At 43.1% G+C, this 16,351-nt stretch overlaps 1 protein-coding gene across 1 annotated transcript in view; it reads left to right on the top strand.

Moving 5' to 3' along the window:
• The window catches only part of bms1 (BMS1 ribosome biogenesis factor), a gene marked incomplete at its 5' end in the record, with an annotated part of 100,063 nt that overhangs the window by 65,490 nt on the left and 18,222 nt on the right, over positions 1–16,351 (top strand). The window contains 4 exons of the mRNA XM_033012868.1: positions 5,397–5,577; positions 7,059–7,117; positions 10,287–10,409; positions 11,658–11,805. Of these exons, the coding sequence (XP_032868759.1) occupies positions 5,397–5,577; positions 7,059–7,117; positions 10,287–10,409; positions 11,658–11,805 (511 nt within the window). The remainder of the gene's footprint in view (positions 1–5,396; positions 5,578–7,058; positions 7,118–10,286; positions 10,410–11,657; positions 11,806–16,351) is intronic.

The raw sequence follows: 16,351 nt of genomic DNA, 5'->3' as shown, positions 1-16,351 counted from the left end.
GATATAAACCTTTTTCTTACTGCAGAGATGTTTCAGTTTTGCCGAAAACCAAGGAGGACGCATACGGCCCTTAATGAGTTTTTGAGGAACATGATTTGTAACAATATTATTTAAAGAGTTTCTCAGCCACACCCAGTTGTCTTTTACGGATCTTTTATCTGGTTGCAAGTTGAAGAAATCTTTTCCCAGTTTTTTTGCTAAGACTTTAAATTCCTCGCTGTTCACTTTTTTTCCAGCGGGAAATTTTATGCAGTGGTTTTGAAGGAACTTTAAGCTTTAAGTGCAGTTTTGCTTGGATAATATAATGATCGCTAATTCCTGCACACGATGAAACTTCCGAAATTAAATCTGGGTGTGAAGTGAACAGTAAATCTAAAGTATTTTCGGTGCCACTTGTCTCATCATGCCTGGTAGGGAAAGTGACTTTTTGGGACAGGTGATTCAATAGATTCAGGATTAGTTCATGTGGATTGGAGGATAGTTAATGTTATCCCACTTTTCAAGAAAGGAGCGAGAGAGAAAACTGGGAATTACAGACCAGTTAGCCTGACTTCGGTGGTGGGAAAGATGCTGGAGTCAATTATTTAAGAGGTAATAATGGGGAATTTTGATTGCAGTAAAAGGATTAGTCCAAGTCAACATGGATTTATGAAAGGGAAATCATGCTTGACTAATCTTCTGGAATTTTTTGAGGCTGTGACAAGTAAAATGGATGAAGGGGTGCCAGTGGATGTAGTGTATCTATACTTTTAGAAAGCCTTTGATAAGGTCCCGCACGGGAGACTGGTGACTAAAATTAGAGCACATGGTATTGGGGGTAGGGTGTTGAAATGGATAGAAAATTGGTTGGCAGAGTAAGCAAAGAGTAGGAGTGAATGGGTCCTTTTCAGCATGGCAGGCAGTGGCGAGTGGAGTGCCGCAAGGCTCGGTGTTGGGGCCACAACTGTTTACCATATATATTAATGATTTGGAAGAGGGAATTAGGAGCAACACGAGCAAGTTTGCGGATGACACAAAGCTGGGTGGCAGAGTGAACTGTGAAGAGGATGTTAGGAGGTTGCAGGGTGACCTGGACAGGTTGAGTGAGTGGGCAGATACAGTATAATATAGATAAATGTGGGGTTATCCACTTTGACGGCAAAAACAAGTGGGCAGATTATCTCAATGGGGTTAGGTTAGGTAAGGGGGGGGGGGGGAGATTGTAAAGACTAGGCTTGTATTCACTGGAGTTTAGAAGGATGAGGGGGATCTTATAGGAACATATAAAATTATAAAAGGACTGGGCAAGCTAGATGCAGGAAAAATGTTCCCAATGTTGGGCTGGTCCAGAACCAGGGGCCACAGTCTTAGAATAAAGGGGAGGCCATTTAAGACTGAGGTGAGAAAAAACTTTTTCACCCAGAGGGTTGTGAATTTATGGAATTCCTTGCCACAGAGGGCAGTGGAGGCCAAGTCACTGGATGGATTGAAGAGAGAGTTAGATAGAGCTCTAGGGGCTAGTGGAGTCAAGGGATATGGGGAGAAGGCAGGCAAGGGTTGTTGATAGGGGACGATCAGCCATGATCAAACACCTATTTTCTATGTTTCTATGGTGTGCTATAATGCTCAGATCTATATTCTCCACACTAACCTTTCCTTTCTCTACCTATTTTAGGTGAGCCTGAATTGATTGCATTTATTCATATTAATCCTTTGTGACTTGCTGAGCCTTCTCGAACCACTTCTCACATTGGTCACAAGCAAATTCAAGTTCAGCTTCTGTCTTGTGCTTGGTCATATGGTATTTCAAGGATGCTCTTTGCTTGCACTGGAAACCACAAACTTCACACTTCAAAGGTTTTGCTCCAGTATGGCGCATTTGTCTCAACTGGCTCAACTGACAGTTGTTACTGCTGTTTAAAAGTCTGTCCACATTCATCACAAATGTAGTTTCTTATCACAAATGTTGTTCTTTCTCCCAAGTTGTCCATCAGCGTGAAACCAGCATTCCTCTTCCTTCTTCATCAATGCCAACTGGTTGTCTGATTCATCCCAACTCAACTCCTCACTTTGATCCCAGCTGTGATTTACCTCAATCCAGTTCTGTAACTGAGTTGCACTCCAAAATCAAGGCTTTTCAACTCCACAACCTGATTGCTCTCCTTCATCTGCTGTGTGATGGAAGCGAGATGGTCATTTTCAGACTGTACATTGGTGAGCACATTTCTCATCTGTTTCAGCTCGGTCTGTAGCTCCGGGATAAGCTGCCACCTTTTATGGTTACTTCAAGAACCTGTGGTAATGGATCCATCTTGGTCAGTGTTATAAACGTAAGGACAGTTGTCAGCCTTATTCAGGAAGTCATGGTGCCGGGGTTGTATCCCAAGTCCAGCCTATCTGGGCCAACCTCACGATAAAAGTAGAGTCAATTGTCCTTTCTTGGTTCTCCTCCATTTCAGTATCAGATGTCTCCAACGGGAGTAATCTTCCAACTTCACGGCGGTTGGTGTTGTAGTTTCACCTGGTACAGTCCCCTCCAACACAGTTCCAATTTTGTCCGATCCCTGTAGTATGGACTATGTCTGTGTTCAACTGGCAGCGGCTTCTGTGTTTTCAACCCCTGTGAATGCAAGACTGACAAGGTTCTGCTTAATTGCTGTGCGTATGTAATTAATTCATTGCTGTGGGCCTGTAGGTCATAACTAACCTCCACACTCTTTAGTGTCATATTCATTCCCTCCACTAATCCAGAATTCTACTGGTGGTGGGGATGTTAGATCACTCTTTAACTACCTATAAGGAAGACCCTTTAAAAATAGATTAAAAAAATTTTTTTAAACAATTAAAAAATATTTCCAATTGTTCCAATCTATCTCCCCAAATTTACAATTTCAAATTAACAAATTTTGTTCTGAGATAAAGACATCTCCAATCTCATCTAACACATCTACTTGTATGCCACATGGCCATTGTGGAATTCAGGTCTCTATTTGAACTCAATTCAAAAGGTAAGAAATAAGGAAAAAATAAACTTAAAAGTTAAGAGAAAACAATAAACAATAATTTTCATAGATTGCAAGCTCATTCAATGACATCCTATTTCATCTGATGGACCATTTCATCAAAAGGGGTATATATATTAATATATAAATATAGCCTTGGACTTGATGTCAAGTAGGCTTTGCGAGAAATTTAGAAAAAACATAGCAAAATTCTGAACACAGGAAAATGAAGCTGCTAGTATCTTGGTAGCATAGCCTTGAAAAGAACACTGAGCTTTTCTAGTCAGATAAGTGCCAGAACTTGGATGAGTGACAACTTGCAACTACTTAGATGAGTGACAACTACTTTTGAAATGGCTATTTGGTTTGGAACAAATACCTCCCTTCTAATATTGAAAGAAAACAAGTAGAAAAACAGGCAAAATACACAAATTTAATCGGCGTGGAGTAGCCCCTTCATTTCCCAAAAATTGTGCAAAACATTAGAGATGTCTCTCTGTATTAATTTTCCATTTCCCTCCCTTGTCTGACAAAAGCTGTTCTGTTTTAAAAAAAAATCAAAAAATCTTTGTTTCTTTGTGAACCAATTGATGCAAAATTAGCAAGCTAGGAAATTCCCCTGGCAGATTTTGTGAACTGAGACTGGGAAGGTTTGCAAAAGTCGTCTTCTTTGTTGGAGTGAGAATTAAAAATGAACAAATGAACATTACACTCAATGTAATGGTGGGCGTGCTAATGTTCAAAATGGGAGTGGTCTGAGCTGCGATTGGACAGTGATCCAGATTGTGGTTGGCCACCTCCCCCTTCTTCTATAGACAGAGATAGGGTCTCGAGAAGACTTACTGGTACCAGCTTTTTTTCTCCGAACTCTCATCAGCGCCTTCTTTCTCTGCCTTAGCCCTTATCTCCTATTCCTTTGCCCACTGGCATTCCGTCTGAAGTGCTTTCCATTCATTTAATAGTTCCGTCTTTATTCCACAATTCAATTCCTCTTTTACAAGCATAATTCATCCAACCACTATCTCGTGTCTCCACCCACTTCTTTTCTCTCTCCCTCTCCCTCTCCCTCTCCCTCTCCCTCTCCCTCTCCCTCTCCCTCTCCCTCTCCCTCTCCCTCTCCCTCTCCCTCTCCCTCTCCCTCACCCCCAATCTCAAATAGTGGAGTACTGAGGCAAATAAATAAATGTGGGCACTGTATATAAAACCTTTGCTCGAGTCACTCAACTTCAGGGAGGATGTGGAGGCTTTGAGAAAATGCAAAGTTGTTCACCATTATGTTGCCTAGATGAGAAAATATTGGCTTTAAGAGGAGGTTGAACTAGCTTGGATCGTTTTCTCTGAAGCAATGGAAACTGAAAGGCTACCTGATACAAGTATATAGAATGATGAGAGGCAGAGTTAGGGTAGATAATAAGGGTCCTTTCCAGTCAAAGATGTCAAATATTCAAGCAAATAGCTTAAAGTTTAAAGGAGGAAGTTTAAAGAAGGTTTACAAAGCACATTATTACTCAGAGAGCAGTAGATGTTTGGAAAGCTTTGCCAGGAGTGGTGGTGATATAATGGTGCTAAGGAGGCTTTTGGTCGGCACGGAGAAACAAGGAATGGAGGGATATGGATTATGTGTGGGCAGAAGCAATGGGTTTATCTTGACATCATGTTCGGCACAGACATGGTGAGCCACGGAGCCTGTCCCTGTTCTATTTTTTAAATTATTTTGAATTTAATCTATAATTCCATCAGTTCTGGAATACAGTAAGGTCTCATTTTAACGGACATCTTTGGATTTTGGATAATGATTTGAATAATGGATTTTGGTTATAGCAGACAGATGGTTACAGATGGCTGCCGACATCACACCCAGCCCGCACCACCTCCCCGACTGCTTTCAGGCTGGACCTACCCCCCACGGCCGACCCACATTGCTTCCTCGGCCACTTCCAGGCCACACCTGTCACCACCGCCAACCCTAACCTTCACTCTGGCCGTGACCATTGACTGCCGATCCTCGCCTCTGCTGGGTTCCAGGCCCAGTTCCAGACCGAGAGTCTGAAGAAGGGTCTCGACCTGATACGTCACCTATCCATGTTCTCCAGAGATGCTGCCTGACCAGCTGAGCTACTCCAGCACTTTGTGTCCTTTTGTCAAATAACAGCAACTGTGGTTGTTTGTTGCTACTACTTATACAATGATTATACCTTACTAAATTACAGCGGACAATCGGCAATAACGGACACCATCCCCCTCCGTATATAACGTATTTACTGTATTTTAAATATACATCCCAAAAAGTGTTCTTTCTCCCTACTCTTAATTTTAACCTCAGCAGGAGCACAGTGGAGAGATGATGCTACTGAATCAGCCCCAGCGCAAAGAGTTCTGGTTGTTTCATGACATACTTTGTTTCCTTACGACCAGATGCGTTTGAAGAAGCATCGATGGCACAAGAAGATTCTGAAGACCAGGGACCCACTGATCTTCTCACTTGGCTGGAGGCGCTTTCAGACCATCCCGCTGTATCACATAGAGGACCACAATGGACGTCACAGACTGCTCAAGTACACACCCGAGCACATGCACTGTACTGCTACTATTTGGGGTAAGGAACTCAACAGAGGAGGTCAAAGGAGTTAATTAAGAGGGGGGGAAAAGAGCATGAAAGAAAGCTTGTGGAGCATATAAAATCTGACTCTAAAAGCTTCTTTAGATATGAAAAAAGGAAAAGATATGTGAAAACAAATGTAGGTCCCTTACAATCAGAGACAGGTGAATTTATAATGGGAAACAAAGAAATGGCAGAACAGTTAAACGAGTACTTTGGTTCTGTCTTCACTAAGGAAGACACAAACAATCTCCCAGAAATACTAGGAGCCCAAGGATCTAGTGGGAGAGTGGAACTGGAATCCACATTAATCAGGAAATGATGTTTGGTAATCTGTTGAGACTGGAGGCCGATAAATCCCCACGACCCGATGGTCTGCAACCCAGAGTACTCAAGCAGGTGGCCCTAGAAATCGTGGATGCATTTGTGATCATTTTCCAATGTTCTCTCGACTCTGGATCAGTTCCTGTGGAGAGTAGCCAATGTAAAAGCCCTGTCCCACTGTACGAGTTCATTCAAAGAGTTCTCCCGAGTTTGCCCTGATTCGATCTTGGAGATTTACGCTAATGGCCGTTCGTAAGTACTCGGGGCTCTCGTGGACATTTTTTAACATGTTGAAATATCTTTACGAGTCTTCCTGAGCTTACCTGCCATTGGCGATACGAGCCGCTAAGGGACGTGCCCGAGCTCCGACGTACCCTGCTACGTTCATTCTACGTGCTTACCACGAGTTTGATTTTTTTTTAAACTCAGGAGAGCACTTGAATGAACTCGTAAAGTGGGACAGGGCCATAACCCTACTTTTTAAGAAAGGAGGGAGAGAAAATGGGGAATTATAGACCAGTTAGCCTTACAACGGTAGTGGGGAAGATGCTTGTCCATTGTCAAAGATGTTATAGCAGTGCATTTGGAAAGCAGTGACAGGATCGGTCAGTCAGCATGGATTTATAAAGGGGAAATCATGCTTGACTAATCTTCTGGAATTTTTTGATGATGTAACAAGTAGAATGGATAAGGGAGAGCCAGTGGATGTGGTGTATCTGGACTTTCAAAAAGCCTTTGACAAGGTCCCACTCAAGAGAATAGTGTGCAAAATTAGAGCACATAGTATTGGGGGTAGGATATTGACATGGATGGGGAACTGGTTGGCAGACAGGAAGCAAAGAGTAGGAATTAACAGTTCATTTTCAGAATGGCAGGCAGTGAATAGTGGGGAGTGCTATTGAGGTAGTGCAGCATGGGTTCACTAGGTATTTCCAGTCACTTACCTCGACGGAGTGGGCAGAAAGGTATGTTTCCACGCTGTATCTCGAAAGTTAACTAAACTAAAATTGCCACGGCATAGAAGTCTACGGGCCAAGGCTGTGAGATGGATTAACAGGAGGTTGCTCGGAAGTTTGCGTGGGCGTGGTGCTTGACTGGCTGGTATCCATGCTCCTGAACTCTTTGTAACCATTCTCTTTTCCCCTTTATTCCAGGTCCAATTACTCCACAAGGCACAGGGTTTTTTGCAATTTCATCTATGAATGGTGGTTCGGTGAGTTCCCAAAGGCAGGGCACAGCAAAGCCTAAATCGTGGACGTAGAGCAGGGAGTGGCTGCTTTCAGTCGATGCCTTTTGCACGCTCCTCTCTTGTACTCTTGCGTCCCCCCAAATCTCTCCTTTATATCTCCCCACCATTATGAACTCTCGTCTGATCAAGGATAGGTTGGGTCTATTCTCACTAAAATTTTGGAGGCTGATGTTTATTTAATACGGAAGGCATAGGTAGGAGGAGGCCAAGTCAATTTGGGACGATTTTCAATTTTCTTTTGCCAAATTAATTAACCTACAAACCTGTACGTCTTTAGAACGTGGGAGAAAACCGGAGCTAGCGAAGAAAGGGGAGAGCATACAACCACGTACAGGCAGCACCCATAGTCAGGATCAAACCTAGGTCTCTGATGCTATAAGGCCGCAACTCTACCGTTGCGCCACCGTACTGTTCTAATGAACAGAGAGACCTTGGGCTCCAAGCTGATAGTTCGCTGAATGTGGCAACCAAAGTAAATAGATGAAGAATCCTTTAATGGAAAGAAGTGGAAGCTTTGGAGAGGGTTGAAAGAGGTTTACCAAGATGCTACCTGGTTTCAAGCTTATTGGCTACAAGGAAAGATTAGATAGTCTTTCATTGTTTTCTCTTGAGCTTCAGAAGTTATGGGGAAGCCTGACGAAGCATATACCATTCTGAGAGGCATGGATTGGGTAGACAGTTAAAACCTTATTCCCGGGTGGAACGGTGTAAAGGCTGGATGGCATAGCTTTAACATGAGATGGTCAAAGTTTATGCCGCCACCACCATCCCTGGGGGTAGATTCCAGGCACCCACCATTTTCTGTACAAAAAATATGCATGTTTAAACTTTGCCCCTCCCATCTTAAAGCTGTGTATTTCTGCTCACCTTGGATGTCATTCAACTGGAAAGGGTGGATAGGATTTACGAGGAAGTTACTGGGTCAGGAGGGTTTGAGTCATAAGGGGAGCCTGGATAATCTGCATCTTTTTTGCTGGATTGTAGGAGGCTGAAAGTTGAACGTAAAGAGGCATATTTAATATGAATGGCCACAGTCTTTTCTCCATGGTAGGAGAGCCTAGGATACGAGGGCATAGATTTAAGGAGAGAGCAGAAATGTTTACATGGGACCCGATGAGTAACATTTTCACACGGTGGATATTCGTTTATGAGACAAGGAGGGTAGAGTCAAAGAGTGTGGAAACTGGCCCTTTAGCCCAACTTCCCCCCAACAAGACCCAGCTACACTGGACCCACCTGCCCACGTTTAGTCCATATCCCTCCAAACCTGTCCTATCCATTTACCTGTCTAACTGTTTCTTAAACGCCTCAACTACCTCCTTTGGTAGCTTGTTCCATACACCCAGCACCCTTTGTGTGAAAATGGTACTTCTCAGATTCCTATTAAATCATTTCCCCTTCACCTTAAACCTAAGAGCTCTGGTCCTTGATTCACCTACTCTGGGCAAGAAACTCTGCATCTACCCGATTTATTCCTCTCATGATTTTACACATATTAATAAGATCACCCCTCATCCTCCTGCACTCCCAGCCTACTCAACCTCTCCCTTTAGCTCAGACCCTCTAGCCCTGGCAAAAACCTTGTAAATCTCTGCACCCTTTCCAGCTTGACAACATCTTTCCTATAACATAGTGCCCAGAACTGAGCACTGTACTCTAAATGCGGCCTCACCAATGTACAACTGCAACATGACCGCCCAACTTCTATACTCATATAAATACCACATTTAAAAGACACAACCAGGTACCAGAAAGGTTCTTAGCGATGCTGGCCGACTTGCTCAGTGTGGACGCGTTGTGCTGAAGGCCCTGTTTCTGTGCTGCATAGCTCAATGACTCTATGACATAGAAAATAGGTGCAGGAGGAGGCCATTCGGCCCTTCGAGCAAGCACCGCCATTCATTGTCCCCTATCAATAACCCATGCCTGCCTTCTCCTCATATCCCTTGACTCCACTAGCCCCTAGAGCTCTATCTAACTCTCTCTTAAATCCATCCAGTGACTTGGCCTCCACTGCCCCCTGTGGCAGGGAATTCCATAAATTCACAACTCTGGGTGAAAAAGTTTTTTCTCACCTCAGTCTTAAATGACCTCCCCTTTATTCTAAGACTGTGGCCCCTGGTTCTGGACTCGCCCAACACTCTCATGGCTGAGCTTTTGCTCCACTCAGTACAGCCTGATTGCCTTACCAATGCAAAGTCTACAGAGTATTTGGTCTCAGCCAATCCCACCAGCATCCAGGAGAGTGTGTAAGGACACCCAAAGGATAGATGTCCTGATGTTTTTTAGAGGAAAAGCAAAAGTGATCTTGGAATCATTCCTGGTGATAATGTGTGAACAACCATGGTATTTGCAGCTACTGCTACAGATTTATGCCCAGTTCTGATTTGGGTGAACCTCCAGACTCAGAAACAGTTTTATCCCAAGAGCTATAGCGGCTCTGAACCGGCCCTAATGAGTGCCCCCCCACCCACGCCCTTTGGACAGTCTCCCTCAGATGGTCACGTCAATCAATTCAGCTTGCTTATTTATGTATTGTATTTATTTACCTTTCTTGTACATCAGTGGAGCTGCACACTAAATCTCGTTGCACTGACGTGCAATGACAATAAAATATATTATTATTATTATTATTATGAGGTGCAGAGGAGATTCACCAGAAGATTATGGCAGGTTTTAAACAGGTAAACAAAGGAAAGCTCATCCCTTGGTGATTCAAGGATAATTGTGTACGTTTTGAGGATCTGGGAATGTAGGAACTTTTATGTGGCTAGTGGTAATGACCCAGAGCTCACTGCTTACTGGGGTGATGGCAGCAGAGATAGTCATTTTAAAATTTGCACTGGCACAAGGAAAATAGAGCTGTTGGCTACAGGAATAGAAACGGGAATGGGACCATGGATTGCTCTTCAAGAGAGTTAGCATAGACACAATTGTCTTTATGGCCACCAACTATGAAGATGCTTTTTCACCACGTGCCACTTCCCCGTGCCCCATGCATCTCACCCTTCTGCCCACACGTGGCAAATGCCATTGCTGCCACCCACCAACATTGCACCAGTAATCTTACCTCACCATTGAAGTGTAAAACCTCACAATTCTCAATGCTAACCATTGATTCTTTTCTTTGCAGAAAGATTTCAGAATTGCAGCGACGGGTGTAGTGCTGAACCTCGATAAATCCATTAGTGTCGTTAAAAAACTCAAGTTGATTGGATTCCCATTCAAGATATACAAGAACACCGCCTTCATAAAGGTTCGCATCTTTCCCATTGTTTTCCATCTAATCTTGTTCCCTCTCCTCACTGACTCCTTTATCCCTTTATCTTTCCTAACCTATCTCCTTACCCCCACCCACCCAAACATTTCCCTGTTTGTCTCTATTTTCTTCCTTAAACAGAGGAACTATTTGTTCTCTATTCTGCTATTCTCCACTCCTCTTATTCCTCATCTGTGACTCAAGTGGATGCAAAAATCTCTGTGAAAGTCTGAGCAATCTTCTCTCTTTCCTTTTAATAATCTGGGATAGATCCATTGTGTGCTGGTGAGTTATCCACCTTAATGTTCTTCAACAAATCCAACATCTTGATATCAATGTGCCCTCGAGTAACAGCATCCCCCTTCCTGATCTCACTGACCTCCCTGTCCATCTCCTTGGTGAGCATATACAGTACTCATTAAGGTGCTGCTCCGTGACTTAGCTGGGCTCTGTTGAAGCATTGTAAAAGGCTGAATATGGAGGTCAGATGGGAATTAAAGTGATGTGAGTGGAATCTCAGAATGGCCCGTGTGGATTTAACGGAGATGCTGAGCAGTGCGGTTTCTCCAGAGTAGAGGAGCCCACATTGTCAGCACCAAATGCAGTTCACTCGTGTGGAAGAAGTACAAGTGGATCTCCAATTCACAGGGAAGCAGTGCTTGTGTCCCTGGATATTGGGAGGGGAAAATGAGAGTGAACCTAACAACCCATCCATCTTTGGGATGTGGAAGGAGTCAGAGCACTAAGACAAAACTCATGCAGTCATGGGGGAGCTTGTAAACTCCACACAGACAGAATCCTAGGTCAGGGCTCTGATGTAGTGAGGCAGAAGTTCTATTCACTGTGCCACTAGTTTGCGGTCTTGTAATCATGTCTAGTTAAGTTAGTGTGGTTAACTTACACTTGTTATTTAAATACCGTGAGTTTCAGACCTTCATAAAGGTTCGCACCTGTCCCATTCTATCTGTGATGGAAGAAGGGAACCCCCGTTCCCTAAAGAATGAGGACATCTCGGATGTCCTGATATGGACCCACATGTGGCGGAGGTGGAGGAATTGAGAGTAGGGGATAGCGTCTTTGCAGTGGGAGGAAGTGCAGTCCTAATAGCTGTGGGAGTCAGTGGGTTTCCAATAGATGTCTGTCCATAGTCTATCTCCTGTGATTGTGACAATGAGATCAAGAAACAGGAGGGAGATGGTCCAGGTGAATGTATCCATCCTCATGGATTATTGTGCTTGCACACAGGGAATGTTTAACTCTGCTCTGGAAGTGGCCAAGTTTGAAAATGCGTCACTGCGAAGTGTAAGTGGAATCCGTGGTCAGGTGAAGAAAGCGCTCCGTGCCCCAGAGGGTGCTTTCAGAGCCTCCTTCGAAGACAAGCTGTTAATGAGTGGTGAGTGATGAGCTTCTACATCTCCTTCTGAAAGGAATATTCTCCAAATGTAAGACAGCAGAGCCTAATGAACATATTTATTCCACCATCAGTTCTCACTGCCCCACAAACCTTTTGTCCATTTGGAATTTTTAATGTTGAGCAATTTTTGTACCCAACATTTTGGGATCTGGGCGCTGTTGATGGCTGCCTCCACCTGCAGTCTGTTTGACTTTTTATTTATTTTTATTTTTAGTATGTTTAAAGTATGTTTTGGTGTTTTTTTTAAGTATTTTATGTGGGGGAGAGGTTTGGGTAAGGGGGAAACAGTCCTTCAGTCACTTCCTGGTGAGGATGCGACTATTATCCGAGTCGCGCCCTCCCCCCCCGCCTACCAACTGGATTGGCTCGGCCTTTCCTGCCGAGACCGGATCAGAGCTTCAGCAGCGGCGGCGCAGCGCTGGACACATCCCGGAGCGGGCGATGTCTCACCTGGGATCGCCGTTTGAGGCTCCAGAGTGTTGGGCCTGCAGCATCGACACTGCGGAGCTGTGGTTCGCGGAGCTCCCAACGCGGGCGGCGCTAACCAACATTGCGGAGTCCTAGGACCCTTTGCCGGAAGCCGCCAGCATTGAATCTCCGCCCAGCTCGGCCTGTGGACATCGGGAGCCGCGGACTCCGGCGGGAGGTGGCCGATTCAGAGGTCCAAGTCGCTGAGGATGTTCTTCCGCCCGACGTTGGGGTTCCACCGTTCCCGGCGCGAGGGCCTGAATATCGGGTCGCCCGTAGCGGCGACTGCAGTGAGCTCGGGAGGCCACGACCACGGGTGAACATCTGGGAACATCAGCGAAGAGGTTGACTGGACTTTGGTTCCTTCACTCATAGTGGGGAACTTTGGTGCCGCTGTGGGGATGTTTGTGGTGTGGACTACTGTGTTGTGTGTTTTTTTTTAAATTCTTATGACTGTATGGGAAATGACATTTCGTTGTCTCTTACTTGAAGACAATGACAATAAAATTGAATCAAATCAAATCAAGTAATTTTTTATACCTAGTCGAATAACACTCTATCCTCTATTTGAATATCCATTAATCCACTTTGTGTATCTAGCTAATTGACCTTGCTGTGACTTAGGGGAATTTAGTTGCCAGTTAACACCCTGTAAAAACTCATCTGTATTGACTCCAGATCTTTGAATACTCATAGCAACAAGCTTTTCTCATAATGTCGGGCTCTTATTCTTAGGAAGTATAACACACAGTATTTAACTGGTAGACAGTTTAACTGGTGTAGCCTGTCTGTAATCCCTTGTAACTGTCTTCTGAAATTGCCTCGCCCTCTGTGACCATGGGAATATAAGAGGCTGCTCAAACTTTGGCCGGTCGCTGAGCATGCTCTGCCAGGATGATAACATCTGAAGGGATTGTGGCTATAAACTCTGCATTTCTACCTATCTCCGCTCATCTTTCACACCCTTGCTTATCAAGCTCTAAAGGAATGAAGGGATTGGGGAAAAATCAGGAACGGGGTACTGATCCTGTACCTATGTTTCTAAGAAATACATCTATCTCCATTTTAAAAATATTCAAATACTTTCCCTGCTTTCTTGAAATCTTTGCCATTTAAATTAGTTACCACCCACTTTACCTATCTTGGACTGAAGATTTCCAGAAACCCCAAACTTCTACTTAAATTGAATTTTTTGGACATGGTAGACAAATTAAAAGCTAGCATTAGGTGCTGGAAGCTGCTTCCCCTCTCAATGATTGGCCGCATCAATGCTATTAAAATGGTTGCACTTCCAAGATTTTTGTATCTTTTCCAAAACCTTCCTGTCTACTTACCATTGTCTTTTTTCAAACAACTGGTTTGGTTATACTCTCATTTGTCTGGGCATTGCTAAAGCCCACCTACAGAAGAATGTGGATAGGGGTGGCCTCGGCCTTCCGGTACTGAAGCATTACTACTGGGCTGCAAATGCGAGGGCTCTCACTTTTTGGCAGTGGGGCTTTCCTGATGATGACCGGTCTAATGTCTCCCCACTCTGGCTAAAAATTGAATCCATGTTGTTTCAGAGACCTCTCTCCCAGTGTTGCTCTTTTTCGGAGCACAGGTTCCCTACAAATTAGTTGGCCATAACTTCATTCTCAGAAACTCCGTAAGGATTCTGAATCAAATAAAAAAATTCTTTGGATTGGTAAATATCTCAGTGTACACCCCTATAGTCCACAATCACTTGTTCAAACTGGCACTGATGGATAGAGTGTTTCTGGACTGGAGGGGGAAGGGGCTGTGTTGTATTGATGATCTCTACATAAATAATAAATTTGCCTAATTTTTTCAGCTCCAAACTAAATATCGCCTTCCTCAACAACACTTCTATTGCTACCTTCAAGTCAGGCATTTTGTACGAGAGCGTATCCCAGAATTCATAGTCAAACCAAAAAGTCACATTCTTTATGATCTACTTCTCTCACAGCCTGACTCTAAACACTTGATCTCCCGCTTTGTCACTGCCTTTACGACACCAGTTGAAGCCGGTCATCTCAGGGAGGCCTGGGCTGCAGAATTGGGCACTCCTGTGTCAAATGAACTGTGGGAGGAAGGTTTGTCCGGTATACAGAGCTGCTTTATTAGTTCTAGATACAGATTAATTCAATTTAAAGTCTTGCATAGACTACATTATTCTAAAACCAAACTTAACAAGATTTTTGAATCGGTTTCCTCCATGTGTGACAGATGTGGTACTGCAGAAGGATCACTATCACATTTATTTTGGCACTGTCCAGTATTAAGTAATTTCTGGAGTGACATATTTAACTGTCTTTCCAAACAATGTCGAATAAATATTCCGCCTGATTGTAATCTGGCTATTTTAGGTTGCTCTGACAATACAAGGGCCCTTCCTTCCCACCAGAAGCAGATTCTTAGAGCAGGTATGGTTGCAGCTAAAAAAATAATATTACTGAATTGGAAGTCTCCACTCTCCCCATGTTTCAAGAGGTGGCTCAACGAAATGCTTTCTATTGATAAAATGGAACAGATTCGTTTTAACAAAGGGAATTCACAAAATTATTTTTTGAAGGTGTGGAAACAATTTTTGATATTGCTTGATGAGGCATAACTGTCTGATTTGTTTATTTTGCTGTTGTGCTATGTCTTTAATCTGAGCGAACTTTGATCTTGCACTGACTGATATTCTGGCTGCCCTCCACTCGTTTTTTGTTTTTTTTGGGTTTGTTTTGTTTGTTTGTTTGTTTTTATTGTTTGTTGATATGTTTTTGGGTTTGTTTGTTTGTTTTTTGTTTTTATTTGATTTTTTTTGTTTTGTTTTTGTTTTGTTTTTGTTTCTTTAATTGTTGTTTTTTGTTCTCTGTCTACTGTGTGTTTGTTATGATAAAATTTGAAAAAAATGAAGCTGTACAATAATTGTATAATTGTAGATGCCGAGCGATTTATCCGTGTACAATTGCTTCTAATAAAAATAAATTAAATTTAAAATAAAATAAAAAAAATATTCAAATACTTTGTACCACTGCCCTTTTGAGGAAGAACGTTTCAAAAATGTGTGACACTCCAGGAGGAAAAAAGCCTCATTTGTAATTTAAATGGGCAACCCTTGTTATTAAGTGTTACATTTGGTTCCAGGTATAGAGCATAGAACAGTACAACACAGAACACGGCCACTTTGACCCACAACGTCCATGCCAAACATGTTGCCAAGTTAATTTTATCTTCTCTGCCTGCACGTGATCCATATCCCTACTCCCTGCATATACATGTGCCCATCCAAAACTCATAGTTAATTTCCATTATTTCTGTCTCCACTATCACTCCTGGCAGCACGTTCCAGGCACCCACCACACTCTGTAAAACAAAACTTTCCCCCACACCTCTTTTAAATTATGCCAATTTCACCTTAAAGTCAAGAGGTGTCTCAGGCAGAACAGTGAAATTCTTGCTTGCAGCAGCACAACATAATATGTAGCCATAGTACACTGAAAACAATATAATAAACAGAAAACAAGTTTGTGTGTGTGTGTGTGCATATATATACATATTTTTTTGTCTGCTTATTATATTATTTACATATGTATATATATTCCATGCATGCATGCACACACATACATTTAAACAATACATTTAAACAACACAGACAATAATAGTAATAATAATAACAATAATAAAAAGCTATGCCTTCTCATCTTTGACATTTCCACACTGGGGGAAAAGGTTCTGACACACTATCGTATCTATGCCTCTCATAATTTTATAAACTTCTATCACGCCACCCTTCAGCCACCGACACTTCAGAGAAAACTATGCAGGTTTAACCGTACTCTCCTCTCCAATCCAATCCAATCCTCGTATTCATTCTTTACCTTTCTATCTACTTGTGTTGCCACTTTCAGGGAGCTATGGCTTTGACCCCAAGATCCCTCTGTGGATGAACGCTGTTAAGGGTCTTGCAACTGTACACTTTCCCCTTGTGTTCGACCTCCCAAGGTGCAACGTTTCTCACTTGCTCAGATTAAACTTCATCTGCCATTGCTCTACCCATGTCTGT

Source organism: Amblyraja radiata, chromosome 37 (assembly GCF_010909765.2).
Source record: "Amblyraja radiata isolate CabotCenter1 chromosome 37, sAmbRad1.1.pri, whole genome shotgun sequence".
Lineage (NCBI taxonomy): Eukaryota > Metazoa > Chordata > Chondrichthyes > Rajiformes > Rajidae > Amblyraja > Amblyraja radiata.
The sequence above is the reverse complement of the archived record's forward strand: the minus strand, read 5'-3'. Positions and strand labels throughout refer to the sequence as shown.